The 12,582-nt window shown below is 38.7% G+C and overlaps 1 protein-coding gene across 1 annotated transcript; it reads left to right on the top strand.

The window, feature by feature from the left end:
• Positions 1-5,063: 5,063 nt before the first annotated feature.
• LOC129248829 (laminin subunit beta-1) lies at positions 5,064-11,043 on the top strand (the record flags this gene model as incomplete). The annotated part of the gene is made up of 1 exon (XM_054888440.1): positions 5,064-11,043. A coding segment is annotated over one exon (5,355 nt), but the record flags the coding sequence as incomplete, so codon positions are not given.
• Positions 11,044-12,582: the final 1,539 nt, after the last annotated feature.

Genomic DNA, 12,582 nt, shown 5'->3' with positions numbered 1-12,582 from the left:
AAAATCCCAACCGCGTTTTCTCTAAATGAGAACAAACAAACCCGTACTGCCTGGATAGTGCCTGTTTTATTATTATTAATTCTTTATATTCTTGAAATGTTACAAATTCTTAAATACATTTCATTCAATTACATCGAGCCACAACTATCAAGCAATATTTTTCTATTAATTAGAATGTAAAAGTATTCACAGGAAATACATAAATGTACTGCAAGACAGCTGACATCTGTCGGCCACCGGTCCAAATTTCTGGAACCAGAACAAGAGTTTTTTTCCGTTTAACTCTTCGTTTATTTTATGCCAAGATATACCAATACCAATAAACAAAAATATTTTGTAATGTACGAGATGAAGTCCAAAATAAACAAGACTGGCGTCATAAAAATGGAAATTTGATCCCTGACTGACTTCCAGTGAAAGCTTGGTATTATTGGGTTCAGTGGAAGCGAAATTATTGCGTCTAAAGTGTCAGTATGTTTGTGTCATCGGTACAAAAATGAGTTTCGAACAAATAACTAATATCAAATTTTGTTTTAAAATCGGTAAAACGTTTGCCGAAAGATTTCAATTGATGAAAAAAGTTTATGGCGATGATTGTCTATCTCGTGCCAGAGTTCATAAGTGGTTTACATGTTTCAGAGATGGTTGTGAAAAGTCCATCGAAATTGTTTGTAAATTTATCAAAAATTAACCGAAATAATCGTTGAAATTCATAGAATCGGAGTTGAATATCTGCAACATATCGCTTAATTGCATTTTAACTGATCATTTGGGCTTACGAAGGGTCTGTGCACTTTTCATTCCGCACAAGTTAACTGAAGACCAAAAATTACTCAGAATTCAACATTCGAAAGACCTCATTAAAGAGGCGAGAAAATACGAGAACTGCTTTTACAATATTGGAACTGGTGATGAAACGTGGTGTTTCCAACATGAACCTGAAACTAAGCATCAAAGTGCTGAATGGAAGGCCCCTGACGGAGAAGTCAAACATCAAGTCGATGCTCATTTGTTTTTACAATTCCAGGAGAATTGTCCATTTTAGCTCAATCTTGTTTATTTTGGTCTTCACCTTGTAAAATTGCATTATTAAAGTATCATTCTAACTAGCGACTTCAACAATCAGTAATTCACTGTCAGTTCTCCACAATGTTCGAAATGTACTGGTTTCTCTCTCAACCGCCACGCTTGTTTAGCACTCAAACGGTTAAATATGGAGAGCAGAGTTAATATAGTTCTTCAAAACTAGCCCTAAGCTTATAAAACCGATACTGAAGAAATGGTAATATGGCTACAGCCTTAAACTATACCCTCCAATTTTTGACACTTATTTAATTTTGTTCTATCTGCAAATTGAGGGATCTACAGATTAATACTGCTTTTGCCATTTTGATTTTTCAACGTTGCTTTGGAAACATTTCGCATATTTATAGGTTTACCTAAATACATATCGTTCTTTTTGTATTTGTTTTATAAACAGTATAATAACGGTAGCTATATGTGTCTGCATAAAGTTTGATCAAATGAGAACCCTTTTGTGATGCATTTAGCGAATTAATTGACGCAATTGAAGTAATTGTTGACGTAGAATTTTCTGCAGAATTCAGTAAGTCGTGAACTATGTAATTTTTTCCAAAAATAATTATGTAAAAATATAAATGAAGTAATTTTTAGTAAAATATAAAAGAAGTAATATTTAGCAAATATTTTTTTTGTTTTTGTTTTTTAATTAAAATTAAATTAAATTAAAAAAAAAAAAATTTTTTTTGAGGCTATGCTCAGTAACCCCTGAAAATTCTTTCCTAGTGGGATTTCCACACCTTTTCGAGTTATATTCAGCCAGCGGAATATTGTGTATGTCCTTAGCGACATTTCGATTGACTTGCAAACGGATGTAATATAAGAGTTTCTATGCTAACATTCCGCAGTATTTTTGTTGTTGTATCAGGCGGTGTGCGGTTAAAGCCATACACCTCTGATCACAACTATTTTATAGCATTTCATATGCTGGTTGGTATTCGCTCGGCATTTAATGACCTGACTTAAGTTGCTCCTGTCCACAAACAATCATGGGTATTTAAACTCAAAACTTACTTTACTTGGAAAAAAATCTTCCAGGTAGCTTGCATATTTAATTTACAAGACATAAAATGCTTTGCAAAATTACGATGTCTGTATAAAAAATACAAATTGCTCGAGGACAGATAGAATCAAGAATATCGTCTACACTCAGAAGTTAAAGAGCTCGTTGATCAAAAAATATCCAGAACCAATTCTCTGAATGAAATTTCGAGAATCTTCAAGGCACAGAGAATACGAGTAGCTGACGATTTAGTTGGATCAACTTCAGGCGAATTCTTGCTGTAAATCCCAAACAAAACGTATAAGTAGTGGAAAGAGAAAACACAACTTGTTCTGGCAGGCGAACGAAAAATACGAGTATATTTACATAATTTTCTCAATTAATATTAGGAATACGGAGAAAAAAGTACAAAAGGTATAGTTGCCTAAAATATTTGAAAAAGGCATTTCCATATGCACGTCAATGGTAGATGTCGTCGTACGTTCAAGGATGCGCTTCCCTTATATGGCTACTGATTTTACTTTTGATTCATACACGCTTTTTTAGAAAAAGCTTTCTTTATTTAAACCTCCATTTAGAATAAGATCATTCTAGTAAAAGTTAGTACCTGCGCTATGAGAACTCTGCAACGTGGTTTTTATTTTCATTTCAAGTTTAATAATTTCACGGTTCACCACCACAATTTTGAATTATTGATTTTGTTTTTTATAAATAAATTTTTCTACATTAATATCATCCTCCTAATCGCTTGCATTTAACTTACTTTACACTCATTCATTTTACTTCTCTTCGGTGGAAGCTTCAATGAAACGCGCTTTAGCAAAAGCGCTCATATAAAACTTTCGTTTTTACATTTCTGCTTGCGTGAAAGCTCAAATCAAATATAATATTTGTGTTTATACTGTCCATTCATTTGAAGCCAAAATTCTGATTTTTCCTAAAGAGTTTCTGTGGCTTGGAAAATGCTTCCAAATAACATTTTTTATATTCTTTATTTGTTTGCTGATAAAAAAATTTAAATTATAAAAAGTGAGAATTACTTATGAGCATTATTCAATGTTTGGTTTTATCGCCAAGAGTGAATATTTTATATGTGATTGTGTTCGTATGTGTTTTATTTGTTTTATTTGTTGTTGCATATGTATGAGATTCTCGTATACGCGCATTCATACAAAATTTTCATTTTATAACTTTAGTCTGACCGCGTTGCTTGTCGGGCTCAGTTCGCCCTAAGATCTTTAGAAAATTAATAAAATTGTGGACTACAAAAACATACTTAAGAGATAAGTGGAGAAGTGTAAGTGTGGCAGCAAGATAGTAAAAAAGTGCTTCAAAATCGAAAATTGGGTTACAAGTGGAGGGAAATGTGGAAGGACGGAAGTTGCTGAAAAAATCTTACTGATTGAAAATTTATTATGAAATATTTCAAGTGAATATTGAATGATTGAATATTCACAGCAATAATAAAGGGTAATGCAATTGAAAGTGCATAAAATAGGAAACAAAATTGAAAAATAAAAAAAACGTGAACAAAATCAATTGAAAGAAAAAACATTTTTTTAATACCAAACGAAATAAAAACAAATGAAGATAAAATACAATGAAATAAAATGAACAGAGTAAGCTAAATAAAAGAATAAAAAATAATTTTACTTATTTCATTTTTTTATTAATGAAGTAAAATAGGCTTAAATGTATTAAATTAAGTTAGTATAAGTAAAATAAAATATTATAGGTAAATAAAAAAAAAATTAAACAAAACGATATGAAATAAATTTAAATTAAATAAAAATGAAATAGCAATAGAAATGGAAAAAACAAAAAATCAAATAAAATAAAAAATACAGTTAAATTAAATTAAGTGAAATCAAATAAAATCAAAATCAATCAAAACAAAACAGAAATGGAATAAAAAAAATTAAATAAAATAAAATGTAATGAAATGTAATGAAATAAAAAATATATAACCTAAAAAGTATGTAGGTACATATGTATTTATGGTACGCGCCCTCGGAATTTGTGTGTTACAAATTTGTACAATATAAAAAAAAACGTTTTTTTTCGAGTTTTTTAATTCACTGAATGTTATGTTTTAAAAAGACTTTCCATATTGAAATATGTTTGGACTTGTGCAGGAGATATGTTCAATGCAGTTAGGAAAGAAATTTTTAAAATACAAAAATATAAATAAAACTATTTTTTTTTAATTCGAGTAGCACAAAACCTTGGAAAATTGAGAAAAAAACGCTATCCACAACATTTTCATCACATTATTTTCATTTATCCTGCAAAAGAAATAAAGCTAGTAATTATTATATTCTTACAGATTTTACACTGGAACTTTAAGCACTGCCAAAAATTTACTCCACTTCACGGCATTACAAGTAAATTGCAGAAGTATTTGCTCAACTCTTTAATACTAATCTACTCTTTCTCTCATCCTCCCAGGTGGAGTTTGAACAATGCATTTGCCCACACGCAATGCAGGAAGAACTATTTCATAATCATCAACGAAGAAGAGGTCACCGCGATATTTTTTTCCACGTACATAAGAGGAAGTTAATACACACACTACTTTGCTATTCTGAGATTACAATAGGCTAGTAATCGTATGGAATAAGTAAAAACAAAAACACAAAAAAAAAAGTACTAAAACTTGGAAGAAGAAACAGCACAGCATTTAAAACTAGAGCTTGTGTTCTGATTTTGAATCGCGCCTGGTTACAACCGGAAATTGCAGAAGCTACTGCGACGCACACATTAACATCTGGAGCAAGCACATACACGCCATACAACCAAGAGAACATAAAAATCTTAAAAAATACTAAACGAAACTATACAAAGGCCCACAACTGTTGGTCGGCAATTAAAAGCACACTATCACAGACACAACTGCAAACATAATCACAACCATAATTTCTCTCCAATAATGTCGAAGTCACAGCGCGGCAGCGCTTTGGGCTGCTGTCTCAACTACACTTTTATCGCTTTTTGCCTCTTGGCGCTGCTGTGTTGTTCTACGGTATTGACACAGGCGCAACGCCTTACTGGACGACGTGATCGCCCACTAAACACGCCTAGAGAGTACAAGAAGACACATCCATGTGAGCGTTCTTCGTGTTATCCGGCAACGGGGAATTTGTTAATTGGACGTGAGAATCGTTTGACCGCTTCATCTACCTGTGGCATCCATGCACCAGAACGTTTCTGTATACTCTCACATTTGCAAGATAAGAAATGTTTCTTGTGCGATACACGCGAAGAAACGCGTAATGATCCGTATAAGAATCATCGCATTGGACAAATCATCTATAAGACGAAACCTGGCACCAATTTGCCCACCTGGTGGCAATCGGAGAATGGCAAGGAAAATGTTACTATACAATTGGATTTGGAGGCAGAATTTCACTTTACTCACTTAATTATCTCATTCACCACTTTTCGCCCGGCGGCCATGTTGATTGAGCGTTCGTTTGACTTTGGCCAAACTTTTCATGTGTATCGCTACTTTGCTTACGATTGTGCAGAATCATTCCCCGGTGTTCCGACTGTGTTACGCAACATCACCGACGTTATGTGCACGTCTCGTTACTCCAATGTAGAGCCATCACGTAATGGTGAGGTCATCTTCCGCGTGCTGCCACCGAACATCAACGTATCCGATCCGTATGCCACACACGTGCAAAATATGTTGAAAATGACCAATCTACGCATCAATTTCACCAAATTACACAAATTGGGTGACAATCTGCTGGACAATCGACTCGAAATGGAAGAGAAATACTACTATGGTATCAGCAATATGGTAGTCCGTGGCTCCTGCTCCTGCTATGGTCACGCCTCGCAATGCCTACCATTGCATGGTACGGAATCGACCGAATACGATATGGTGCATGGTCGCTGTCAATGTACACACAACACCAAAGGTTTAAATTGTGAAACTTGTGAAGACTTCTTCAACGATCTACCTTGGAAACCGGCCTTTGGCAAGCAAACTAATGCATGCAAGAAATGTGAGTGCAACGATCACGCGGTCAGCTGTCACTTCGATGAGAATGTCTTCGAACAATCTGGGCGCATATCGGGCGGTTTGTGTGACAATTGTATGCACAACACGCAGGGTCAGCACTGTGAGGAATGTATGCCCTTCTTCTATCGCGATCCCTTAGAGGACATACGTAGTCCGGAGGTATGTAGGCCTTGTAATTGCGACTTGAATGGAGCCTTAGATGAAGGTATTTGCGATTCGGTGAATGATCCTGAAAATGGCATTGAGGCCGGCGCTTGTCATTGCAAGACCAATGTAAAGGGTCGCCGCTGCAACACTTGCAAAGATGGCTTCTGGAATTTAATACCTGAAAATCCTGATGGTTGTGAACAATGTACCTGTAATACGCTCGGTACCGTCGACAATTCGGGCTGCAACATGTACACCGGTGAGTGCACATGCAAGCGTTTAGTTACCGGTAAAGATTGTAATCAATGTGCGCCTCAAACGTATGGACTTTCTGAAACGGAGGACGGTTGCACGCCATGTGGCTGCAGCGTTGGCGGCTCTTACGATAATTACTGCGATGTTATAACTGGTCAGTGTCGCTGTCGTTCGCACATGACAGGACGCAATTGTTCGCAACCGAAACAGAATTACTATATTCCACGACTCCATCTTGTATACGATGTTGAGTCAGCTGATGTATGTATAGCGCGTGGTAATAACGGTAATTGCACTGTTGTGCCATACCAACCATTGCCCGACCGCATACCCGAGCATACTGGTGTTGGTTTCACACGTGCTCCGGAAAATTCCGAAATTATAATAACCGTCGATGATATACCGAGCTCTATGCCCTATGATGTTGTCGTACGTTATCAAACAACCTCACGTGATGATTGGGAGGATGCCTATATTACTCTTGTGCGCTTAGACGAAGTTGATCCCGAGGGTGTTTGCGCGCAATCCGTGCAACCCGGTTCAAGTGTGTACGAGACGCGTATACCATTCACTTTACCCGAGCGTGATCGCCAAGTCGTCGCACTACGCAATGTTTGCCTTGAAGCCAACAAGGTCTACAAGTTCAAAATACATTTCGAGCGTCGCCGCCATAACGAAGACAATCCCACGGCAACTATTATGATCGATTCACTCACGCTTATTCCACGCATCGAAGTGACGTCCGTGTTCTCTGGCTCCCCTGCGGCAGACTTACGTCGTCACCAATACATCGAAATGGGCTGTAACCAGTCGCTTTATGACATACGTTACAATGCGGATGAACGTTGCAAAGAGTTGGAAGATTATGCGAGTACGGAAATACACGACGGTGCCAGTCAGTGTAACTGTAATCCGACGGGTGCATTGAGTAAGGAATGTGACCAACATGGTGGCTTCTGTCAATGTAAGCCGAATGTGATGGGTCGCCAGTGTGATCAGTGCGCACCTGGCACTTACGGTTTCGGTCCAGAGGGCTGTAAAGCTTGTGACTGCAACAGTATTGGCTCAAAAGACAACAACTGTGACCTCATAACGGGTCAATGTGCTTGCCATCCCAACACCTACGGACGTGAGTGCGATCAGTGTCAACCTGGCTATTGGAACTTCCCTAATTGTCAAGGGTGCGAATGCAATGGACATGCGCAGCAATGTGACGCGCGAACGGGCCAGTGTATCAACTGTTTGGACTTCACCAGCGGTTACGCCTGTGATAGTTGTTTGGAGGGCTATTACGGTAATCCGTTTTTGGGTAGTGAAATTGGGTGTCGCGCTTGTCGTTGCCCCGACACTGTTGCCAGCGGCAATACACATGCTGATGGCTGTTCATTGGATGCACGCAACAATAATATGATCTGTCACTGCAAAGAGGGCTATGATGGGGCTCGCTGTGAAGTATGCGCGGACAATTACTTCGGTGACGCCGAGACACCTGGTGGATCGTGCGAGAAGTGCGATTGTAGCAACAATGTCGATCTCTACGACACAGGCAATTGCAATCGACGCAGTGGGGAGTGCTTAAAGTGTCTTTACGATACGACTGGTAATCACTGTGAGCTCTGTCGCGACGGCTTTTTCGGTGACGCTCTGCAACAGAACTGCGTACCTTGCGATTGCGACTATTTGGGCACAAACCAAACTATTTCACATTGCGATCGTTTCACAGGTCAATGCCCTTGCTTGCCCAACGTGCATGGCATACGATGCGATGAGTGTGCGGTAAACCATTGGAAGATCGCCTCCGGTGAAGGCTGTGAGGCTTGCGAATGTGACCCAATTGGTTCATTGTCTGAACAGTGTAACCGTTATACTGGCCAATGCGATTGCAAAGATGGCTTTGGTGGACGCGCATGTAATCAATGTCAAGCCAACTACTGGGGCAACCCGAATGAAAAGTGCCAGCCTTGCGAATGCGATCCCTATGGTTCGGCTGACTTCCAGTGCGATCGTGAGACGGGACAATGTGTCTGTCACGAAGGCATGGGTGGCTACAAGTGCAATGAATGTGCGCGCGGTTATCAAGGACGCTTCCCACACTGCGCGCCTTGCGGCGAGTGTTTCAATAATTGGGATTTAATTTTGCATGGGCTTGAAGATGCCACGGCTGAGACAATACAACGTGCTAAGGATATCAAATTGATTGGTGCCACCGGTGCATACACGGCTGAATTCAGTACATTAGACAAGAAGCTGCAGAATATACGTGATCTGTTACAAAACACCACCGTCAGCTTGCAAGATATTGATGCATTAGATAAGGAGGGTGCCGAGCTGAAGGAGAAACTACAAGCTTCACACACCAAATTATTGGATACTGAAGAAAATTTAGAAAACATTTACTCTTCATTGAGTTTGTCAACTGTGGAACTAGAAGCGTTGCGTAATCAATCCGAACTAGTAAAGAAATTATCAAAGGAACTAAAAGAGAATGGCATCCAACTGCAAGAGTCCAACATTGAAGGCGCACTCAATCTGACACGTAATGCATTCGAGCGTGTTTTGGAGCTGTCTGCCGTAAAGAACGAAGCCGAAGACTATGCAGCCAACACAGATCGTAATTGCAAACGTGTCGAAACGCTAGCAAACAAAATAAAAGACGAGCACGACACGATAACAGCTAACGATGAAATCATTGCCAACTACCGCGATGAGCTGTTGACACTAACAGCCAGGATACCCGATTTGAATAGTGAGGTGTGTGACAAAAGAGGCGACCCATGCGACTCATTGTGCGGCGGTGCTGGTTGTAACTCCTGTGGTGGCTTATCCTGTGAGCAAGGCGCTTTGACGCGTACAGTAAAAGCGCTTAAAGTGGCCAAGGACACTGAACAAATTATCAAGGACAAAAAGGATGCAGCTGATCAAACTATACGTTCACTCTTCCAAGCTAAGGTTAACGCCTCTGAGGGTTATCAGAAGGCAAAGAGCGCGTACGAAGATGCTGAACGTTATCTTAACCGCACCAATGACAACATTAAAAAGGGAGAAGCCATGCTTGAACAGCTCAGCAACTTCCTTAACAACGATACTGCACTGCCCACGGAGAGTCGTGATATAGCACAGCAAACACTCAAACTCGACCTCAAATTGGATCCCGAAGAGATACAAGTGTTGGGCGGCAAAATCAATGATGCCGTTTCCTCTCTTAAAAATGTCCAATCGATTATATATAATACACGTAGCGATCTTGCGCGCGTCAACAACCTACAAGCAAAGGCTAATATGACCAAAGAAACAGCGAACGAAATACTAGATACCGCCAATTCGGTGGTCAAGAATCTAGACGATGCAGACGCTTCTCAACTGAAGGCCAAAGATGCCATATCACAAGCAAATGTTAACATAGAACTTGCAGCGAAGGATTTGGATCAAATCGATTTGGAAACGAGTGAAGCTGAGGCGCCTGCCAACGCGACCGCCAAGCAGGTGGAGGATTTGGCCAAACAAGTGAGTCGGATACAGAAGAATATACTGAAAAACGAATTGGATGCCAAGGAAATCAAGAAGGAGGCGATTGCGGTCAAAGAAGCCTCACTGAAGGCGCGTGAATATTCCAATCAGTTGCACTCCGCAACCAATTTGGTTAATCAAACGCTTACCGATCGTGCAAAGAGTTCGGAAAGTGCACGTGAACGAGCCAAGCAACTATTGCAACGCGCTTCTAAATTGACTGTTGACACCAACGACAAATTAAGTCAACTCCAGCTAATGCAAGACGTTTACTTGGAGAAGAATAACACTTTACAGAAATTACAAGATGATTTGAAGCCCTTAAACGATGAGCTTACCTTGTCGCTGCAGAAGATACAGGAGCATGCCGATCGCTACAGGCTGTGTACAGGCTAAAACAGCAGAGCCTACACACGTTTGTAATTAGTTGGAATAGAAAGCAGTGTACAGCTTAGTGCACCACAGCATTTATACTTAAACAATAGCCTTTGATAACTGCAATAAAACGACTATTGCGCTTCAAAAAGCGCAAACCAAAATCATTTTAAAGCCAGTGTTGTGTGCTCAGTATCAGCTGCGGCTCAAAAAATTTTAAATATAATTGTTTTTTTCTACTATTTTTCTATTCTCAAATTGCGTTTTAAGCCCTACTGATGAACAACATATTAATTTTAATTTAAAGTAAAAGCATAAGCGAAAGCTAAACGTGTCTCTGATGTAAGAAAATGTTATGTTTTATATATATAAAATATATTTTACTGTATGTTAGTTTATTTAAAGCCATCTCTAAGAAATAGAAAACAAGAAGAAACTGGTATTCATATGCATACATACATACAAACATACGTACATACACATAGAACCAATAAGAAACGAATATATCTCGAAACTATTAAGAAAATATGTGCCTTAATAACATTTAAAACACTTGAGATGGAATTCTCTACTAAAGATTTTGTTGTAATAACTAAGTGTAATTTTGTATTAATGTATTGAGCCAATAAAAATGTTTAAAACTCAATTGATATCTTATGTAATGACAAAACTTTCCCAGGATTAGGGTTAGACAGCGCGCCTCTAAGCATTCTGCAAAATATTGTTGGAGAAATTACGAGTTGTAGGTAAACAGAATTGAGAAAATAAGAACAGAAACTATTGGTGCGCAACTAAGTTCCCTGTTTGTCAATAGATGCCCCCAGCAGTGTGTGCTAGTCGATTGTAACATAGCCTAAACGTCATAAATCAAGCTAAAATACCTATGTATATTACATATATCTATATATACATAAGTGATTTTGTTTTGGTATCATATACTTTTGGTTTTGTGAAAATGTCTGATTTTGTGCCGAATAATCGTCATTTGCGGGAACTGTTGATTTTCCTCTTTCAATGATTCCCGGCGTTTTATTCAAATATATACAGGGTGCGGCACTCGAAATGTCAGCTGTCTGTTAGTTGACTAAATGACAGTCCAGAGTAATTTCCGAACATTGTGTTTTCTGACGAGAAAATTTTTCAAATTGAGCAATTCGAAACTCTCAAAACGATAGGGTTTATTTGACCGCCCGTTCATACGAGAATTTGAGTCATCGATTAGCCACCAGGACGCAACACCCACCACAGATAATGGTTTAGGCCGCTGTAACCGCAGATGGGCGCTCTCCAATCGTTCCATCTCAATCTCCATTGTCCGGGAGTGGGTCAAAATACCTGCAAGTTACATTCGGGCAGCTGCGATTCTTTTCTGGATCTTCTCAAGGCCATAGTCAAGGCAAAAGGTGGTCATATCAAGCAAAAGTAAATTGACCCTGTATATGCAGCGTATTTCGAGTTCGGGTTTCTTCTTTAACAATCAGCTAGGTCTGCTGATGCATAGATATTAGTGATGATGAAAGTCCACAAATTGCCAAAACGTATTCGAAAATTATATTTTATAAAATTGTATATATTATTTTCGATAATTACATAGAGGTTAAAAAAGTCAAAAGTCGGCAAGCACGACACAAGATACAAAAAAACCGCAGCCGTACTTAGTGTTTTAGCTCATTTCTGATGATATTTGGAACCATCTCACAGATAGATTTTATGTAAGTCAACCAGAAATTTAGTATGTATGTATATATTTTTATACCCGCGCACTTGTACCTGGGTGTTATAATTTTCTTCAAATGACGGCTGTTGTAACAGCACAAAGCTATCGCGGTAGATACAGACCGCGGGTTTATTAAGTTCGGGTCGGACAGAGAATACGAATTTTAAAAATATCTCATCTCCAGCACCATATACAAATATACTTCATTTCAGCGGTGATCTATATCCCCTAAACACTTTTCTTTCATTGGCAAATGCATTTCTCAGAAAAGAAAAAAATCACACAATGATAAACTTGACGGTTATGCGAAGTGATTGACAAAAAATCGGTCGCTTAATCGAGCAAGAAGCGTGACTCTCCCCTTTTTATGTTTGCAAAATAGCTTTTTGTAACGCTTTCCTCTTTAAATTATGTAGCTTGATTTCCGAATCATATTTAAAGCTTCCCACTTCATCTCCAGTTATAGGT

This window comes from Anastrepha obliqua, chromosome 5 (genome assembly GCF_027943255.1).
Source record: "Anastrepha obliqua isolate idAnaObli1 chromosome 5, idAnaObli1_1.0, whole genome shotgun sequence".
In the NCBI taxonomy this organism is placed as follows: domain Eukaryota; kingdom Metazoa; phylum Arthropoda; class Insecta; order Diptera; family Tephritidae; genus Anastrepha; species Anastrepha obliqua.
This window is presented reverse-complemented; position numbering and strand designations above follow the sequence as displayed.